At 40.1% G+C, this 22,135-nt stretch overlaps 1 protein-coding gene and 1 long non-coding RNA gene across 2 annotated transcripts in view; one reads left to right on the top strand and one right to left on the bottom strand.

Moving 5' to 3' along the window:
* The window catches only part of LOC140739410 (uncharacterized), a 972,090-nt gene that overhangs the window by 52,586 nt on the left and 897,369 nt on the right, over positions 1 to 22,135 (top strand). The window lies entirely within an intron of this gene.
* Positions 5,337 to 22,135, bottom strand: part of LOC140739408 (prenylcysteine oxidase 1-like) — a 63,529-nt gene continuing 46,730 nt past the window's right edge. The window contains exons 5-6 of the mRNA XM_073067690.1: positions 18,725 to 18,865; positions 5,337 to 6,998 (exon numbers count right to left, since the gene is read on the bottom strand). Coding sequence (XP_072923791.1) covers positions 6,340 to 6,998; positions 18,725 to 18,865 — 800 coding nt within the window. The 3' untranslated portion in view covers positions 5,337 to 6,339. The remainder of the gene's footprint in view (positions 6,999 to 18,724; positions 18,866 to 22,135) is intronic.

Genomic DNA, 22,135 nt, shown 5'->3' with positions numbered 1-22,135 from the left:
AAATTCTAAGTAGAGACCAATTTCTTTTTAATTTGTTCCTTAAAGTACAGATAATTGAGTAGACTTGAATTTAGTTTCCAAATAGTATTCTTTGGTTGTAGGTCAAAATCAACAGATAAATATGTAGCAAACATGAGGAAATCTGCAGATGCTTTAAATTCAAACAACAACACACACAAAATGCTGGTGGAACACAGCAGGCCAGGCAGCATCTATAAGGAGAAGCACTGTCGATGTTTCAGGCCAAGACCCTTCGTCAGATAAATATATAGGTGCATGGTCACTTACATCTATTGTCCCAATTCCACAGGTGTTTATTTTGTCTTTGTCTTTTCCAAATGTTATGAAATATTCTATTCTTGTATATACAGAATGGGGAGCAGAATGAGTGTAATCCCTTCTGTCAGGGAAAAGGTCCCTCCATATATCAATTAAACAAACATCCTCAAAAAGTGTATTAACTTTCTTATGTAAAGATTTTGTTTCATAGGTTTTTCTATTGGAAGAGTCCAAGTTTGGCTGTAATTGTAAACTTAAGTCTCCCCCACATATCAGGAGACCTTCTGTTTCTGCTATCATAATATCAGTAATTTTTTGAAAGAAACTAATATCACTTCTCAGGGGTGCATATATATTCAATAGAGTAACTGAATTTCCGTCTATATTCCCCCTTACCAGAATATATCTGCCCTCTTTATCTCCCATTTTGAATACTTTTTCAAAATTTAGCTTACTTGAGATAAGAATAGCAACTCCTCTCCTATGTCCTGATTTATATGAGGAGGAAAACAAATTAGTGAAGCCCATTCTCTTTAGTTTTTTATGCTCATTATCACTTAACTGAGTTTCCTGTAAATATACTACATGGGCTTGTACTTTTTTCATTTTGGATAAAATTCTATTACGTTTGATTAGATTTGATAGCCCATTGAAATTAAAAGAAATGAATTTTACTTTGTCACTAGCCATCTGTATTTATCTGTCAATGTATCATTGAAAGTAGCAGAATAAAACTTAATTGATCTACTCCCTGAACAAATAAGAACCAAGAAACGCAAATAGTAACAAAAATGGCAACGAATGTGTGATTCCAAGGCTGAGGTCTCTCGTAGATGACCCTGTGTTGAGCTAGAGGAAATGTCTAGATGTGGGGGATAACCCCTCCTACTTGTGAGTTGAGGGCCCCCATTGCAATATTCATAAAAGTCAGTGAACAAATCCATTACACAGAAAAGATTTCCCTGTGTACTCCTCCTATATATATATATATATATATATATATATACACACACATACATACACACACACACACATATATATTACATACATACACATATATGCACACATATATATATATTCTAAATTTGGTGGGGAAAAAGAAGTGAGCGAATAAAGAATAACAACTAAGTAATATAAATTCCACATTATAAGAAGTATTTCTCGAGATAGGTATATCACCGTCTGCTTTTGCTTCCGTGTAGCTTCTCAACATTTTTAAAGTTAGCCAAACGTTATGGCTCTTCTGGAGGGGGTGAGGGCTGTCTTTGGAAAACTCCCAGTCTCTTCCTGATATACTTCTCTCGGCCTCCTCCCGTCTCCTGCCTTCTCAATTCTCGCACTATTTCCCAAGCAGAGCGAGATAATTCCTCTGCCAGGCTTTCCCTCGGTTTGATCACGCTGACGGGCAACCCTCCGGCCTTCATGTCTGTAGTCGCCTCTTCCACTGTCTGATACAGTTGGATCCCATCTTGATAAAACACTAAAAGTTTAGCAGGGTACGCTTTACCTCAGAGTATTCTTTACGTTTCTGCAGGACCGCGGGGGAGGGGGTGTAATCTTGGTCGAAATATATTAATTTATCGTCTAAAAACACCCTCTTCTTACCCCAGGCCCTTCGTAGAATCTCCACCTTCGTATTGTATCAAAGGAATTTAATTATTATTGAGCCTGGCTTCTCTGCTCTATCTTGGGTAGGCTTCGGGATGAGCGCACAATGTGCTCTCTCAATTTCCAGCTCCATAGTCGAGGGAAGCTCCAGTGTGTCCCGCAGCAACTTTCTGACAAACTCCATCATAGACAAGCCCTCCACTCCTTCGGGAACGTTGTAGATTCTGATATTTTTCCACCGTGATCTTCCCTCCAGGTCAAGCAGTTTACCTTCTTGTTGATTTAATATTTTTATCGTCTTACTCAGTATCCGTTCCACATTTTGCACGCGATCTTCCACCTTCTCAATTCGAGTCTCTGCCACCGCTATTTTTTGATTGATGTTTGCGAGCTCTGACTTAATATCATGTAGATGCTGTTTTATATCTTTCTGGAACTCCCTTATCACTGTCAAAATTTCGATCATATTCACCGCTTCACCTGAGCAAGGCCCAGCGTCCGCCTCGCTAGCACACGGTCGGGTAGGAGAGCCGCTCGCTGCACTCCTCTCGGCCACAGACTCCGCAGTATCACTTTTTTTATTTCCATTCCTTTTCCCCATTCTTGCCCCTCTTATCAGTTGAAGTACTTTCAAAAAATACTATACTTGATGGGTTAACGGGGCTAAATATGCGTTTTTCCGGAGGAGCTAGTGACTTAAGCTGCCATTCTCGATGATGACATCACCGGAACCTGGCTACCAGCCCTGTGTTGAGATCTGCAGGTCCGCCTTGAGTTTACCAGCCCTGTCTCAAGTTCCCCGGGGTGGAGACTACTCCAATGAGGTCTCTGGGCCTGGGTGGGGAGCTGGACAGCCAGAGCCTTGGGCTTCACAGTTTCTGCTGTAATGAGCTCTCAAGTTCTGGGCATGGAGCCAGAGACAGTTGGGCTCCAAAGTTTGTTTGATTTTCCCAAGTTTTGTTCAATGTTCACAAGTTTTATTTGATGTTCCTGTGTTTTATTTAATGTTCAAGAGTTTAATTCTATGTTCCTGAGTTTTATTCTATCTACTATGTTTCCTAGGTTTATTCAACATCTTGAGTTTACCAGACCTATCTTAAGATGACTAGGTCTGTCTCCAGTTGACCAGCCCTGTCTCGAGATCACCAGTAGTCCCTGGATCTGGTGCCCAGATCTCCCTGGGCTGTCAGGTGTCAGCCTTAGGCAGGGAGCTAATGTATGAACTCTCTGGGCCTGGGCAGGAAGCCAGAGAACATTGCATCAGAGAACAGAAAGCATCTTAACTGGTTAATTGTTGTTTAACCTGTATCCCTTGTTTAACCTATATCATTGTTTAACCTTGTTAAGTTTATTTTGATAGGCTCAGGGATTCTGGTCGCATGTACTGTTTTAATGTACGTTCCTTTGCACTTCCAGTGGGGTCCTAGTTTTGAGAATGTTTCATCTCACAGTGTTGATGTTCTGCTGAATTTTGTACGATAAAATTTGATAAGACTTATCAAAATATTCTCTCAACCATTCTTCTCTGCTCCATCATACTTCACAGCCTTTTCGCTGGATGTACGTCAGTCCATCACATTGTCATGCCTATCTTAGACCTTCCTGCAAGTTGCAGTGGCATCAGGCCACTCATAGCATTTGGGGAGGGGAGGAAGACACGGTAACAGAGTTGCAACAAGTATTGATGCCGCCTCAGCTCCGGCAACCCTGGTTTGAGCTTGACCACCTCTATTGTCGGTGGGGTTTGCACATTCTCCCTGTAAGCCAGAGCCCTGATGCTCCGAGGCCCTCCCAGATCGCAAGGACACACTGGGTGCTGCAAATCGCCCCTAGTGCATGTGCACAGAGGGAGAATCAGAGTAGAGTTGAATTGCACGTGAAGATTAGGTGATCGGAAAATAAGTGGGGGTATGGAATTAATCTGAGAGATGGTATAGACCCTGTGGTCCTAACAGTCTATGCTGTGGAAAATTATGAGACCATATCAGGGCATTGAATAGTGTGTGATAGAGGCTGCAGACTCCACTCCTCCCTGCTTCCTAACTCCTCCACATAGCTGGCACAGAGAGCAGCTCTTTAAGGTCTGACAGCTCAGTACAGAAGGACTTTCGTAATTATCCTCTGCCACTCCCATCATGAATAGGTTAGAACATAATGGTTCATTAACAGTGAAACAACATCAGTACAAACAGAAGAAATTCTGCAGATGCTGGCAGTCCAAAGCGACACACACAAAATGCTGCAGGAACTCAGCAGTCCGGCAGCATCTATGGAAAGGAGCAAGCAGTTGACGTTTTGAGTTGAGACCCTTCTTCAATATAATTTCACTCACCTTTGAAAGGAATTTTGCAAATAGACAATGAAAGGCAATTGAAACATTATCTGGCACTGGCATTCAAATTCAAAGACTTATCAGTGCACATAAACAGGTCCAACCCGACATCCCACATATTGTTGTAGATCAATACAGTGTAACAACTGATATTTATGGTGCAAAAATCTTTAATGATCTAGTTCCTGCTATTAGATATAAAGAATTTTCTACCCTGATTGAAATTCACTCACACCTTAAGTTAAAAAATCAGATGCAATTAAGTAGCACTCTCTGCAGGGTAAAAGCATGAAAAAGGGAGAAGTATTTGCATTTTACCTACAGCAACCTTCATGAGCTTAGGACATCACAAAACATTTTATAACCACTGAAGCAGTTGGGAGTTTTCTTTCATTTGACCACTTTTCACAATGTAAGGATCTGCTTTGTGATGAGTATTGAGAAATAAATATAAACCAGTACAAGAAGAGGTCCTTTGTTCTTCAAAATTGAGTCACACATTTTTTTATCTGAAAGACAACATCTTCAGTAGCTTTGCACACCTTCGGTGTTGACTGGAGATGTGGTCATTGCACTGAATTGGTGCTTAAACTTCAAAACATGACAAGGCCATGGACTCTGCCATCTGAGGCCCAACTAACATTTAAACTGTGAAAAATGATTACTACCTTAGTTGCAAACTATGCTTCTACCACATTCCACTAATACTTGCTGTAATTTTATACAGCGATAGTACAGATAGATTAAATCTTAGTTTAGAGGTGTGCCCCTAGGACTCTAGAATGCCAAACAATGCAAAACTAAGTATTTTTCAGGTTTTATGAAAAGATGATTTGTACATTCCAAGATGGTCTAAGAAAAATGCCTGATGGTTGATGGTGAAGAAATTTGATTGCACAGAGGCAGTCAAGCCAGTTGTTCATTATCATTGCTTATGTACCGTAGATTCCGGACTACAGAGCGCACCTGATTAAAAGCCGCTGGCTCTAATTTTAGAAAGAAAATCAATTTTTTACTTGTACAGGCCGCACCGGATTTTAGGCCGCACCGGATTTTCGGCCGCAGGTGTCCCACGTTGTAATATGAGATATTTACACAGAAAGATATTACACGTGAGGATTTTTTAACTTTTAATTAAATCCATATGGTAACAAAAACAAACACATATTGCAAATGCTTTTTTTCGAACCGTGCCTGTAACGCGGCTACTTTTAAATATACGTTGCGTATACTTTTTTACTGAACAACATTCCAATATCTCCTAACGACTGGTAAAAAATATATATACTGCAGCCTACCAGGAAAAGTTATTGATCGCCTTTAACTTAAAAGCAGCGTTCGCTCAGATCCAAAGCCGCTCGCGTAATGCCGCTCGCCCCCCTCCTTCCCGCTTATCGCAAACTGGCATTTTTCCCACAAGACGCGGTGAAACCGGGTGTGACGTCATAGCATCCCGCGATGTAGTACAGAAAACAAATATAGTTAAAACACTTCTAACTTTAACTAGAAAATGAATTACTAAGCGAAAATATTATAAACTAAATAACTGCCATAAAGGCAGCACAATGCTTTTCTTCGAGTGTTTTCCATGTTGATGAGGGTGAGTACAAATGACTGATTTACAATAATTTAATTGTGAAAGTGCGCTTGATTTATCGTACAATTTCATTGGACCTCTGTGAACTACTCATCAATTTTATTGGTCTACTGTTACGAGGCAAAATGTTTTTGGCGGCATGAAAAAAAATAATGCATTAGCCGCTCCGTTTTAAAGGCCGCAGAGTTCAAAGCTGTTCAAAATGTGGGAAAAAAGTAGCGGCTTATAATCCGACATCTACGGTAGTTGCTTTTCGTTTGTCTTCTCCTGCTTAAAACAAAAGCATTGGGCCCTGGCTTTCCCATTTGTGAAGCACTAAATCCAATCCAAGACACAACTTCCGGAAATTTTTTTTAATACAAATCACAATTTAAGTTCATTCATATATTAGCAATCATTAACAGGGTTTAATTCTGTATTTGTTACCATTAGATTTGAGAAATTGAGTATGTTGCACTCAAAGATCAAATTCACAGGTTCAAGTACAATAAGAAATTCAGCTTTAAATTGTCTGTGCCCTTGCTCACAGTTCAGTCTTGATTTTATGTACCAAATCTTTCTGATCAATCATATCCAGATGTTGGTTCCACCGATTGTATGCTAACAAGGCTATGTTTTTGGCACCAATGGCACTCATTTCCATGGCACTTGCTGCCCACTCGATACCATTCAAATAGTACAGGTTGTCATGAAGAATTATGGGAGGGATCCCTTTACCAGAGTTGTATTCAGGATATGCCAGCCAATCAGTGACCTGCACAGAGTAGTACGAGCGAAAGATAGTCTTCAGTTGTTCTTTAGTAAGCGGTTTGGCAGAGAAGACTTTCCACACTGCTGCTTCCTGTGGTTGTTTTCTTCGGTAATTAGCAGTGATATTCACTGGGCAAATACTCCCTGTGCTAAGTACAAATAGTTTTGGACTTTCTACTGTTAGAATTACTGCATAAGGGAACAGTTTGGGGTCTGGGAATCCAAAATATGAGGAATTAAGATAACCATGAACTATAGAAACAATTAGATGCTTATATTGACCTGCAAATGGTGTGATAGGTGGTGTAAACGCATTGAATGTGATGTTTGTAGTTTCATGATGTAAAGGAGTTGCAATGACTACAATATCATAGAAGTCATAACCACCTTCATTTTCATTTTCATATTTCACTTGGTAAAGAGCTTTATTACCTATAAAAAGAAAATATTACAATTACTTACAGAAATAGATTGAAAATTGCATAAAATATCATGAATTAGTCCTATAAAAGAACAAATCTGTCTTCACTCTTCAGGCATGAAATGGACTACTGGTTCAGTTCAACAATACAAAGACTGTAGAATCCAACTCAGCAACTTTGCTTGCTGTTTCCACTATCCAATTATCAGGCGCTTCGTAAGGGCAAATAAAAAAGCGGATCAGCCATGGTGGGAGTAGGACAGTGTTAGAATGGGGTTGAGGCTTTGGTGAGGAGAGGACAAGGCTGTAGGTAGATTTCAGGTAACTTTTGTACTTATTGCACAGTTATAGCAGTGGAAATGCCAGGTAGGGTAGTAGAATGCTCCTCTTGTGTGATGTGGGAAGGGAGGGAGACCGTCAGCATTCCTGACAACTACACCTGAAAGAAGTGCATCCAGCTGCAGCTTATAGCAGGCCATGTTAAGGAACTGGAGCTGGAGCTGGTGAACTCAGGATCATTTGAGAGGCCGTGGGGTTGAGTGAAAGGCGATGCAGGGAGGTTGTTACACCTAAGCTGCAGGACAGAGGTAAATGGGTGACCAAAAGGGGAAAAGGGATAGGTAGTGAGTGTATATCCTTGAGGACTGGCGAGTGGCTAATGTTGTTCCACTATTCGAGAAAGGAAACAGGATTGATCCTGGAAACTACAGACTGGCAAGTCTCACATCAGTGGTAGGGAAATTGCTGGAAAGAATTCTTAGGGTAGGGTTTATAAGCATTTGAAAATCCATAGCCTAGTTAGAGAGAGCCAGCATGGCTTTGTGTAGGACAAATTCTGTCTTAGTAACTTGATAAGCTTTGATAAAGGTGGAGCTGTTGATGTTGTCTACATGGATTTCAGTAAAGCTTTTGACAAGGTAACTTAATCCAGTAGATTAAGATACACGGGATCCATGGTGAATTGGTCATTTGGATTCAGAACCGGCTTGCCTGTAGAAGGCAGAGGGTCATGGTTGAAGAGTCCTATTCTAGCTGGATGTATGTGTTATATATTGTGTAGCATAAGGGATTAGTTTAGATGACCGTTTGATTACTAATTTATTCATTTTGGCACAACATTGTGGCCCAAAGGACCTGTCACAGCTGTACAGTTCTATGTTACATGTGTTCTGTTGGAAAGTATCTTTAGTGGATTTGTCCATTACTTCAAATTTTAACTTGATTTTACAACTGTCAAAATCTACCCAACAGTAGCAGTTGTATCTTAGTAACTTGATTGAGATTTTTGATGAGGTGATGAGGGTGATTTATGAAGGTAGAATTGTGGATGGTATAGTAGCATAGAATGTGTGCTCAGGAAGTTAACTCTTCATAAGGCATTGAAAGGATTATTGGAGTATGGATAGAAAGTCTGAAAAAACTAAACAGGATTGGGAGATTTTTTTTAAAAGAATATCAATATGTACTCTTGTCCATCCCAAGGATCGAGGGAACTATTGCCCTCTCTGTCTCTGTCTGGCTGAACGTCAGGAGGGGGAAAAGGAGAAAAAAAATGGGCTGAAAAGTGGCAGGCGGAATTTAATGCAAACAAGAGCGAAATGTTGCACTTTGGTAGGACCAACCAGGGTAGGTCTTACCTAGTGAATGGTGGGACACAGTGCATTAGAACAAAGAGATCTGGGAATACTGGTCCATAATTCATTGAAAGTTGGGGCATGGGTAGATAGGGTTGTAAAGAAAGTTTTTGGCATATTGGCTTTCATAAATGTAAGTACCGAGTACAGGAGATGGGATGTTACTTTGAAGTTGTAAAGAATGCTGGTAAGGTCTATTTTGGAGTATTATTTCAGCTTTGGTCACCTACCTACAGGAAGAATGTAAATAAGGTTGAAAGAGTACAGAGAAAATTTACAAGGCTGTTGCTAGGACTGGAGGACCTGAGTTATAAGGAAAGATTAAAATAGGTTAGGTCTCAATTCCTTGTAACATAGGAAGATTGAGGGGAGATTTGTTAGATGTATACAAAATTATGATGGGTATAGATAGGGTAAATGCTTGTAGGCTTTTTCCACTGAGGTTGGGTGGGACTACAACTGGAGGTTATGGGTTAAAGGTGAAAGGTGAAAAGTTTAAGGGGAACATGAGGAGAAACTTCTTCACACAAAGGGTCACGAGGGTACTGAATGAGCTGCCAGCATATGTGGTGCGTGTGAGCTTGATGTCAATGTTTAAGATCAGTTTGGAAGGTAGGGTATGGAGATGCAAGTCGATGGGACAAGGCAGTTTAAATGGTTTGGCACGGACTAGATGGGCAGAAGCCCTGTTTCAGTGCTGCAGTTTTCTGACTCCATGGCCATCAAAATTGGGCTTTCTTCAATTTAGAATCTCAATTCAAGGACCAGACTTTTCCTTTTTTATAATTATCTTGAAACTAATGGCATCATGATCACTGGATGCAAAAGATTCCCCTACACAAACTTCTGTCACCTGCCTGTCTCATTCCCTAATAGGAAATCTAGTTTTGCACTCTCTAGTTGGAACGTTTATGTTCTGATTAAGGAAACTTCCTTGAACAGATTTGACAAAACTCTATCCCATCCAACTCTTCTACAGTATGGGAGCCCCAGTCAAAACATAGAAAGTTAAAATCACCTACTAATCATAGCCTTATGTTTCTTGCAAAAGTCTGCGATCTCGCTAAAATTTGCTCGTCCAAATCCTGCTGATATTGTGTGTCCTATAATATAATCTGATTAACAGGGTAGGGTTTAATCTACCCTGTTGTTTTGTTTGATAAAGCTTCCCAATCCACTAACTTCACTCTGATTTTTACTCTATTATATGTGCTTTCTTTGGCTTTTATGTTGGCTTTGATTCTTTTGTTAGCTACAATTGTATCATCTTGCCTTTAGAGTACTTTCTACCCCGGAAGAGAGCCCAATACTTCAAAAATCTGAAGTCCTCTCTTGCATCAACTCCTTAGCCACATGTTAAACTGTACGATCTTCCTATTTCTGGCCTCACTAGCACGTGGCACAGGTAGCAATCCTGAGATCACAACCCTAGGGGTCCTGTCCTTCAACTTTGCACCTAACTTCCTGAACTCGTTCTGCAGGACCTCGTCACCCATTCTGCCCACGTCATTGGTAACAATTTGACCACAACCTCTGGCTGCGCACCCTCCCAATTAATACTGCTGTAGACTCAATCTGAGATGCCCTTGACCCTGGCACTTGGATGGCAACAAACCATACAGGAATCTCGTTCTTGTCCAAAGTACCTTCTTTCCGTTTCCCTAACCAATGAATCCCCTCTCACTACAGCTCGCCTCTTCTTACCCCCTTCCCTTTGAACCACAGTGTCAGAGACCTGCTCACTGCGGCTGCTCCCTGGTACGTCATGTAAGGTATCCAAAGCAGTATACAGTCGGCCCTCCGTATCTGCAGGGGTTTGGTTCCAGGACCCCCTGTGGATAGCAAATTTCGCGGATGCTCAAGTCACTTATTTAAAATGGTGTAGTATTTGCATATAACCTACACACATCCTCCCGTATACTTTAAATCATCTCTAGATTATACCTAATATAATATAAATGCTATGTAAATACCTGTTATACTGTATTGTTTAGGGAATAATGACAAGAAAAAAAAGTCTGTACATGCTCAAACAATGAGTGCTGAAGAGTAAACTTTGTTTTATTTTTCCGATCCCAATCCGCGGTTGGTTGAATCCGTGGATGCAGAACCAGCGGATACAGATGGCCAACTGTACTTATTATTGAGGGGAACGGCTACAGGGGTACTCTGCACTAGCAGCCTATTCCCTTTACCTCTCCTAACAGTCACCCAGGTACCTGCCTCCTGCAACTTAGGGGTGGCTACCTCCTGTAGCTCCCATCTACCACCTCCTCATTCTCCCATATAATCCAAAGGTCATCAAACTGCATCTCCAGTACCTTAACATAATCTCTAAAGCTGCAGGTTGGCCCACTTCACACAGATGTAGTTATCAGGGAGACTGACGTTCTCCCAAACTTCCCACATCTCACACAAGGAACATACCACTGACTCTGGACCCATTCTCAGCACACTACCCATGCACTAACAGAGAAGAGATTTAGTAGAAAGGAAGGGAGCCATGGCAGTGTAGTAGTTAGCGCGATTCTATTACAGCTTGGCATGGCGGAGTTCAGAGTTCAATTCGGACTATAGTGAGTTTGTATGTCCTCCCTGTGACTACATGGGTCTCCTCCACATGCTCTGGTTTCCCCCCAGTTCAAGGACGTACTGGTTGGTCGGTTACAGACAGACAGACAGACATACTTTATTGATCTCGAGGGAAATTGGGTTTCATTACAGTTGCACCAACCAAGAATAGAGTAGAAATATAGCAAATAAAAACCAGAAATAATTAAATAATAAGTAAATTATGCCAAGTGGAAATAAGTCCAGGACCAGCCTATTGGCTCAGGGTGTCTGACACTCCGAGGGAGGAGTTGTAAAGTTTGATGGCCACAGGCAGGAATGACTTCCTATGACGCTCAGTGTTGCATCTCGGTGGAATGAGTTTGGTCACTGTAAATTACCCCGTGATTAGGCTAGGGATAAATCGAGGGTTGCTGAGCAGTGTGTCACGAAGAGTTGGAAGAGCCTATTCCACACTGTATCTTATAAACTCCCTTAGAGCCTCCCTGTGCTTGCTGAAGCTTGTTGAGCCAAAGCCATAACACTGCCCACTCACACAATGACACACTGCTTACACCTCCTTCCTTTTCATTGTCTCAAACAATAGGTCACTCCCAATGAGACATGCAGTTTACAAAAGGCTCCTGTCCTGCAAGATGTCACTCTCTCACTTGCTACTTCAAAACAATTGAAATTACTCCCAATAATCTTAATTAGTATCAGTAGAAAACTAAACTATGTTGGAATTAATTCACTTCTATTACAGCTGCATATCTGCAAAACTGACAAATTACTTGATTAGTTAGTAATGACTACCTGTTTTTCAGTGACTGCACAATTTCCGTAAAATATTAATAATTTTTCATTGATTTTGCCCATCTGTTCAATTTACAAGATGTTACTAAGTACTCTAAGAATTTGCTTATGGTGCTTTGAACATATCCCAGCTTGATGACTAAAGACATATACATAAAATAAAAACCTAGCCTTAGCATGAACAGGCCTCAAACCTACTTTGCCATTTAATACAATCATTACTTATCTTCTACCTTGACATCATTTTCCTGCTCAAATCTCATACCCCTCAATTCTTTTAGTATCTAAATGTCTGTTGATCTCTGGATTGAATGCACTCTGCATTAGATCCTCAATAGTACTCCAAGGAGAATTCCAAAGATTCTCTAGATGCATTTCCATCTTGAAAACCCAGTTTCTTACTTTGAGACTGTGCCGCCAGCTTCCAAACAACCAGACAAGGAATATATCACCCTGCTCTCCTATGTAAAGTTACATAAGACTTTTGTGCATTTCCATGATATGTCCTCTCATTCTTCTAAATGAAGACAGACTATCCGTGTCTTCTCATATGATAAATATGCCCTGTAGGAATCAATCTGGTGGAACTTTGAGGCACTTTCTCTACTACATACTCCAGACTTTATTCTGTAGTCTCACCATGGCCCTCTGTTGCACAGAGATGGGTTGACTGCTTTAAGAAAGTCCAACATACCTTTTACACCTTCCATATGCTCATATTTGTCGTTATTGATTCTAGAAAAAAGCTGCCAACACCAACATCTTTCAAAGTCTCATCATTGAAAATAAAGCTTTTACATTTTTCTACCAGTAGATGGCTTCAAATTTTCAAATTATTTTCAATTTCTTCATGCTTTTTAACTAGTCCATATTCCCCTGCAGCACCTCTGTATTCCCCTTGTACCTCATAGTACGACCTGTTTTTGCCACATCAAACTCATCCTCTCATCTAAATCACTGACGGAGCTTAAAAACAGTACCAAGTCCATTCTAATAGTAACAACCATCCATATATTTAGACTGTTTTCTGTCTGCTAATCAATTCTCACTATTGTATTAGCCCAATCACATTGTACTAATTTTATTATTGCACTGAAGACCACGGAATGTGGATGCAAAAGTTAACACGTTGGTAAAGGAGGAATATGGCATGAAGTCAGGGAGTAATGATGCCACTTTATAAACTTCTGGTTAGGCCAATCTGGAGGATTACATTTAAATCTGGTTGCTTCATTATACAAAGGATGTAGAGGCTTTGGAGAAAGTGGTGAAGCTTTATCTGGTTTATGCCTAGATTACAAGGCATTTACTATGAGGAGAGGCTGAACAAATCAGAGTTGCTTTCTTTGGTGCGGTGGAGGCAGCGAGGAACCCTGACAGATGTTTATAAGATCATGAAAGACACAGATAAGAGTAGACAGCAGGCATCTTTGCCCAGAATCAAACTGCTCATCGCTAGTGGGCACAATTAAGGTTAGATGGGAAATTCAAAGGTGAAGTTTGGGTGAAAGATCTGCTTTTCAACACAGAGAATGGTGACTGGAATACAGAGTTGGCAGTAGGAGCGAGTGCAAGAGAGGTGCCTAAGACGCTCTTAGATAGGCACAAGAGCCTGCAAAGAACAGAGGAAGGTAGAAGGGACTAGGTTAGTTAGCCACTTAATTACTAGTTCAATTAATCCAGCACAACACCTTGGCCCAAGGGGCTTGTTCCTGTGCTATGTTCTATATCTCTACAAGATGACGACTAAGGCTGTAGATGCAGGTCTTCAAAGTACTATTTTATATAGACTTGTGGGGAAATAAAACTAGAAAGAGACAAAAAGAACTTTAAACAGTCATGAACTAAAACAAAGTTTAGATTTCACTTCCATTGTCTCGACAAGATACTCAGGAAAAATAATCACTCTTTTTTAAACATTTACTTAACTAATCAATTCTGCTCGTAAAATGCTGCATGCAGAAAAAATTCTTATGCATTACTTGAAATGCCTTTCTTTCCTCTACACTTGATTATCTGCCTTCAGGGAAACCAATCTACTGTGTTAAGGGTGTGTGGAAAATGAGATACAGCCCACATCTTAGAGTCATTAATATCACATTAACTTTAGTTAGTAAAATGCAACCTAGAGATTTTCTACCGTTGCTTGTATCCTGGAGCTGACAGAATTTCCAAAATAAATGGGATGGCTTTGAAGAGTCACAAGATCAAAGCATCTTGTACTCCAAATATTATCTACAATGTTTCCACAGAGAAGCAAGGGGCGTGTGTGTTTAAAATGCAAGACCAATAGCTGGTATTTATGCAGCTCCTTCTGCATAATAATCCACTTCAGGAGCTCTTTTCCAAATGCTTGATCAAAGAGCAAAGTAGTGTCATATGTAAAAGACAGAGCAGGAAGGTGTGAGGATGAGGGCAGAATTCCAGTGTTTAGGACTTGAGCCAATAAGACAGTGAAATTCACACGAGGAAAAATCTCTTGTTGGGGAGGTTGCAGACAGAGATTATACAAAATTTTAATTGCTCAACTGGGGGCCAAAGTTCTAAATAATAAAGATAGGTAGAGGGATTATCAGTTATAGGATAACAACTGTTAGTAAAAGAACTCTTTCAAAAACAGTTTCAAAAGTCAGCTTCTAAAAAGCTTTGATATAAAGTCATGAGTGTTTCTGTGAACGACATTTTTTAAAGGTTCAGAAACTGACACCTAAAATCTGGAAGTGCACCGTCATGGAATAAGCATCCAATCTGTTTGATAACATTTTGTCATTTGTACCAGTAGATATTGCATGCCAGGGTGTATTAACAGACTAGAGTGGCTTTAATTTCTTATCCTCAGAAGAGCAGAACAGATTGATCACCTAGGGGCATTGTTATATTATGTAACTCCACAGGTTTACTCAACGCACTAACACCTAAATGCCAACTGTTCCAAGGCTTCCTCCTTCCTGCATCTCATTTGGTACAGTTGATAGATGGGCAGTCCCAACAACTTGCAGAGTAATTTTTGTTTTGTAAAGGTCAGCAAAAATTTACCAAAATTATCCTTGTACCTGAAAGGGCAGATGCATTGAAAACAGTCTGGTACAAGACTTGGCAGGTGAAAATACTCTTGCTATTATTTTGCCACACTCTTGGCTCTCTCTGGTGAACCAGCAGTTTGATCCAAGATGCTTCAAGTAGGATCTTGTTTCCACAAAATCCTACCATTCAGCAGTAATCTGGATAAATAAGATTGTTCCATTGTTCTGAATGGACCTATACTGGAATACAGCTTTAAAATTTATGAGCATGGAAATTAATTTACATCAACTTACCACCCTGGAAAATATTCCTGGGCAGGAAAGAGCAATGCAGCATAACCCATAACCCTGGGTCTCCACTTATAAAAGCCTAAAAGCTTCATATACATATCAGGCCAACTATGCAGCAACTACATTATTAGAAAGATTTTTAAATTAATTGATTTAATATAAATAATCCTAACAAAGATATCTTTGCAATAACTTACTTCACATCTACATGAACACTTCGTCATTGCTTCCATTTATATAACAGTTTGGAAGTAGGAAAAAATGATATTTTTCAACCAATAATGTGGTTAATGTACTGATGCAAACTCCAGTCTGGGCTGTAGATACTAACCCCTCCATTTTGATTTGAAGTCTTTTGAATAATGTGTGTATTTGGGGAACTTTGATACTATCTCATTCTTCCTCAGACCCACATAAATGCAGAAGAACATTTGAAAGCTGGAACAAGAATGGGCCCCTTGAACCCCAAAGTCTGTCCCCTGTCCCACCACTGAACGAGATGGTAGACTGGTCCCACCACTGAACGAGGTGGTAGACCAGTCCCACCATTGCTGGCACATGGCCAAGTGGTTAAGGTTTTGGACTAGTGATCTGAAGGTTGTTAGTTCGAGCCTCAGCCAAGGCAGCGTGTGTGTTCTTGAGCAAGGCACTTCACCACACACTGCACATTTAAAGCACAGTGGCGGCGGTTGGTGCAGTATGGTCAAGACAAGACTGAACGTAATGGTAGATCTGTCCCACCGCTGAACGAGATGGTAGACCGGTCCCACCTCTGAACAACGTGGTAGATCTATCCCAGAGCTCCTCTCTTCATGCACCAGTGGCTTGCAGCTATCAGTTTCACAACCTTTCAAACAAGTTATCTACTTTCGCTTTGAGTACCCTTAATGTTCCAGCCGGATCAATAGCCCTGGGTAGAGTAATCCAGAGATTAATCACCCTGCTCTTTCTTTCAATCATGGCTGATTTATTTTCCCTCTCAACCTCACTCTCCTGCCTTCTCCCTGCAGCCATTGATGCCCTCACAAATCAAGAACCTATCAACACCCACTTTAGATATACTCAATGACATAGCCACCACAACTACCTGTGGCAAGATCTTCCAGTTTCACCACTATTGGGCTCTAAATCTCCCATAATTAGAAACATCCTCTCCATGTCCAACTTATCTTGGCCTTTCAGTGTTCGGTAGGTTTTAATGAGATCTCCCTCATTCTTCTAAACTCAATTGTGTATAGCCCCAGAGCCATTAAATGCTCCTCATAAGTTAACATTTCACTCCTGAGATCATCAAACTTCCTCTGGACCCTGTCCAATGCCAGCACATCCTTTCTCAGATATAGACCCCAAAATTGTTCACAATACTCCAAATAATGCCAATATCTGACAATATCTGCCTTACAGCCTTGAGTTATACTCTAATCCTCTGAAAATGAAAGCTAACATTGCATTTGCTTTCCTTACCACTGACTAAACCTGCAGTAAAACTTTAGGACTTCCAGGTCCCTTTGAACCTCCAATTTCTGATTTGTACCTCGTTTAGAAAATAGTCTAAGCCTTTACTCCTTCTGCCAAAGTGCACTGTATTCCATTTGCCACCTTTTTTTTGCCCATTCTCCTAATCTGTCCATGTCCTTCTACAGAATTCCTGCTGCCTGCCACTCTACCTATCTTTGTATCATCCACAAACGTGGCCACAAAGCCATTAATTCTGTCATCAAATTTATTAAATAAAACGTGAAAAACAGTGGGTGCAACACCAACCCTTGTGGAACACCACTGGTTACGTGCAGCCAACCAGAAAAGGCCCCATTTTTTTTTCCTACTCGGCCTTCTACCAGTCAACCAATCTTCTGTTCATGCTAGTATCTTTCATGTAATATCACAGCCTTTTATCTTGTTTAGCAGCCTCACGTGTGGCTCCTTGTCAAAGCCTTGTGAAAATCCAAGATCCACAGACTCTCCTTTGTCCATTTTGCCTGTCATTTCCTCAAATAATTCCAACAGATTTGTCAAGCAATATTTCCCCTTAAGGCAACCATGCTCTTAAACCACAGACTTCAGCCTATTTTATCCTGTGCCTCCAAGTACTCCAAAGCCTCGTCCATAATAATGGATTCTAACACCTTACCAACCACTGAAGTCAGGCTAACTGACCTATAACTTACTGTCTTTTGCGTCCCTCCCTGCTTAAGGAGTGGAGTGACATTTACAATTTTCCCATCCTCCAGAACCATTCCAGAATTTAGTGACTCTTAAAAGATCATGACTAAGGCCTCTACAATCTCTTCAGCTCTCTCTTTCAGAACCCTGGGGTGTAGCCCATCTGGTCCAGGTGTCACATCTATCTTTAGACCTTTCAATTTCTAAAGCAACTTGCACTCACTTCTGCCCCCTAACACACTCAAATTTCTGACATATTGCTGTTGTCTTTCACAGTGAAGACTAACGCAAAGTATTTATTCAGTTCATCTACCATTTCTTTGTTCCCCATTACTACCACTCTACCATCATTTTCCAGTGATCTGATGTGTACTCTTGCCTCCCTTTTACTCTTTATATATCTGGCAAAAAATATTTGGTATCCTCCTTCACATTATTGGCTAGCTTACTTTCGTATTTCATTTTTTCTCTCCTTAGCCCTTTCTTAGTTGCCTTTGGTTGGTTTTTAAAAGGTTCCCAATCCTCTAACTTCAACTAATGATTGCTATAATATATGCCCCCTCTTTTGCTTTTATGCCATCTTTGACTTCTCTTGTTAGCAGTAGTTGCCTCATCCTCCCTTTAGAATACTGCTTCGTCTTTGAGATGAACCAATCCTGCATGTTCTGAATTACTCCCAGAAATTCCAGCCATTGCTGCTCTACTGTCACCCTTGCTAGAGTTCCCTTCCAATCAACCAGCTCCTCTCTCATGCCTCTGTAGTTTCCTTTTCTCCAATGAAACACTGATACATACAATATTCCCTTTTTTCTCTTCAATTGCATGGTGAATTCTGTTATATTATGATTATTGCTGCTTAAGAGTTCCTTTACAGCGCCCTAATCAAATCTGGTACATTACACAACAGCCAATCCAGAATTGCCTTTTCCCTAGTGGACTGAACCACAAGCTGCTCCAAAAAGCGATTTGGAACAAATTACCAACAATTCAATTTGTCAGCCTAGGCTTAGGAGTTTAACATTCATTCCCACTAAAAGAAGCAGGACATTTGTAGCAGATGCTAGGCAGCTTGGACAAAGCTTTGTAGGCATCATCATCACATAACTGTGTTAGAAATAGAGAGAAAAACCAATGCAAACAATCTTAAATTCTACTCCAATTGGCTCTTTGCTAATATTAGACAGGTTACTGGATAATTTTTTCACACAATTGCTAAGCAAACTGAATTTCTGCAAAGCATTAATGGACTTTCTTTGTTACCTGATTGCTGTAGAGAGATGGAAGTTACCGTGGTGTGGAGGACACGAGCTTTTGCCGAATCGAGCATCTGCGAGCAAACCAGTTTGTTCCCTCCTTCCACAGCCCAGAGGTCAGACTGTACACCTGCCATCGCTACTGCTCCTGCACACAGAGTCAAAAAGTAATTTGTGAGGATATTTCACTGTCTGCTCCTTAGAAATGACAAAATAATTGCTCCAGATGCTTAATAGAAGGCTCTTATGACATAAAAACTTATAGTGTTTCTGCTAAAGCAAAATGCCAACTTTACAAGAATTTCAGTTTCCAAAATACCTGCAGAGTAACCTACTATCTGAAGGATGGCAATGTTACTTTGTTTAGCCTACCCTGAAGAAGGTGACTCACGCTAGTCTAACTAATAACCCAAGTGTCTGCTATTCGGCTTCATGTGGAGATGGAGTCAATCAAACCTTCAAACTCAGACAAGGAACGTAATTGTCCTCTTCCAGCTGCACACACTGGCCTCAAGGTAGCAAATGTATATTTGGTAAACGTGCCTAATACAAAAAAGATTAGCATGAAGATAAATTGACAAGAGGACATATCTGCTTATATAACATGCAGCCTGATTATGAAAGTGGGTCAAGGTAAAGCAAATGGAATACAAGGTGAGACCATGTGAAATGATCTATTCTAGCAGGAGAAATTAACAGATAGCACATAATCTGAATGATGAGAGTTTGCAGAACTCTGAGATTAGTGGGATTTGGATGGCATACTGCATAAGGACTACTGCACGTATTGTAAATAATTGGGAAAACTAACAGAGCTGGTTATTGCAGGAGGAATTGAATATCAAATAGGAAGCATATGCTTCAATTATATTGGACATAGATGAGACCACACCTGGAATATTTGTGTAGCACTGGTCTTTAAGTAAGTGCGTTAATGTATTTGAAGCTGTTCAGAGGTTTATCTAGAATGGGTTTGTATCTCCTAGAGTTTACAAGAACAAGAAGGCAATTGATTGAGACAATGGATTGACGGATCTTCATAGGACAAGTGTGGAGAGGATTTTTCTGCTTGGGGGAGAATCTAGAAATAAAGTTCATTGATTAAAAATAAATGTCCACCAAGTTAATTCAGAGTGTCACAAGTCTCTGGAATTCCTGTCCTCAAATGTGGTAGAAGTAGAGCCTTTTGATATTTTTAAGGGAGGCAAAGATAGATCCTTGAAGAATAGGAAATGAAAAGTTACTGCAGGTAAACAGGAATGCAGAATTGCGGCTACAATCAGATCATCAGTGGTATTATTAAATGGCAGAGAAGGCTTACTCATGTTCCCAATTTATATGTTAAGGAGTGTTTGTTTGCTTGCTTTATCTCTCTCAGACACTTAACTCTAAAGGATAAGTTCAAACAATTTTACTCACATTTACCTCCCCAATCAAAAAGGATTGAAAATTTGACACTTACTTGGTAACAAACTGCAAAACTATGCAGTGCTATTAATGAATTAAGTACAATAATGTTTCTCCAAAGTAAGATCATTTGAACCCAAAACTCCCCTTGGTAAAGTGACTTGCTCCAGACAATGCTACGTGCACATACAAACCAGTTTTATTTCCTCTGGTGCCATTGGAGAATACTATGGGACAAGGTGACAAATTAAACCAAAAAAGGTTGAAACAAATCGTGGGATATTCTGGATTAAAAACAAAACATTTAGAAAATATCAGGACAGCCTGCCAATAAAATTCAGAAAACTAACTGTAACGGATGAGATGGATGAAAGAAAAATAGAGGACTATGTGAGATGGAAGGGTTAGATTGACCTTGGAGTAGGTTAAAAGGTCGACACAACACCATGGTCGAAGGGCCTATGGTCTGTTGCCCTGTGTTCTATGTAATAACATTGGCTGGTGAATTGCTTTGTCACTAACGTCATGTGATCAGCCGGATATTCTTTTCTGAAAATAAAGTGGAGTCCACATCTTACGTAGCATAAAGAATCTTTTCTGGGTATATTTAATTTTCTATTAAACACAAGCTTAAACGTTTACACTGCTCTGGTGCAGTGCTTCAGAGAATTGCACTTTCCATATATTTAGAGATTCATGGGTTAACTTCTTATTAATAGAGACTTAAATGAAAGGATTATATCAAGGTCTCATGGCAAAGTCAGGGTTGAAAATTGTATTCCTTTGCTTAAGTCAGCTGCTTTAACCAGTGGAGATTAGCTCTGAAGAACAAGGCAGAACGTATCAAATATATAGCACTGCTGAAATTTAGTAATTTCCTGTCCACAAAAGTAATAATGATAAATGCACAAACATGTCTGTAGAAAGGACATTTTAGAATCTAGAAATTTAAGTGTTAGTAGAAAGCACATTAAGTTCAAAGTGCTTCGAAGCTTTGGAGATCCATCTGCATCCAGATGGATTTTGGGGCGGGTCTTCTATCAGAACTTTTAAGTGTGAAGGAGCTTGTATTATAGCATATTTTGGATTCAGGTTGTAGGATGGGATGATGACAAGTTTCTATAGTACAACTTGTAATTATATAGTCTTTTAAATGTCATGTATTGTATGTCAAATTTGAAACGGGGTTGGTGCTGGAGGATTGGCGTATTGCTCATGTGGTTCCATCCCAAAATATTAGATGTCAAATTTGTAAGGAGATAGCAGATATTTGTAGTAATACAATTTTCCACACATAGACTAGGAATTCTGTCAAAGGGCTGGATGGTTTGGAGTTTGTAAAATGTGTGCAGGATAGTTTTTTGCAGCAATACGTAGAGGTACCAACTAGAGAAGGGGCAGTGTTAGGGAATGAGATAGGTCAGGTGACAGAGGTATATGTTTAAAAAGTGATTAAAATTCCATTGTTTAAAAAGGGTTCTAAGAGTAAACCTAGCAATTATAAGCTTGTAAGTTTGACATCAGTGGTGGGTAAATTAATGGAAAGTATTCTTAGAGATGGTATATATAATTATCTGGATATACAGGGTCTGATTAGGAACAGTCATCATGGATTTGTGCGTGGAAGGTCATGTTTGACAAATCTTATTGAATTTTTTGAAGAGGTTACTAGGAAAGTTGATGAGGGTAAAGCAGTGGACGTTGTCTATATGGACTTCAGTAAGGCCTTTGACAAGGTTCCACACGGAAGGTTAGTTAGGAAGGTTCAATCGTTAGATATTAATATTGAAGTAGTAAAATTGATTCAACAGTGGCTGGATGGGAGATGCCAGAGAGTAGTGGATAACTATTTGTCAGGTTGGAGGCCGGTGACTAGTAGTGTGCCTCAGGGCTCTGTACTGGGTCCAATGTTGTTTGTCATATACATTAATGATCTGGATGATGGGGTGGTAAATTGGATTAGTAAGTATGCAGTGATACTAAGATAGGTGGTGTTGTGGATAATGAAGTA

Source organism: Hemitrygon akajei, chromosome 15, assembly GCF_048418815.1.
Source record: "Hemitrygon akajei chromosome 15, sHemAka1.3, whole genome shotgun sequence".
Taxonomy (NCBI): domain Eukaryota; kingdom Metazoa; phylum Chordata; class Chondrichthyes; order Myliobatiformes; family Dasyatidae; genus Hemitrygon; species Hemitrygon akajei.
The sequence above is the reverse complement of the archived record's forward strand: the minus strand, read 5'-3'. Positions and strand labels throughout refer to the sequence as shown.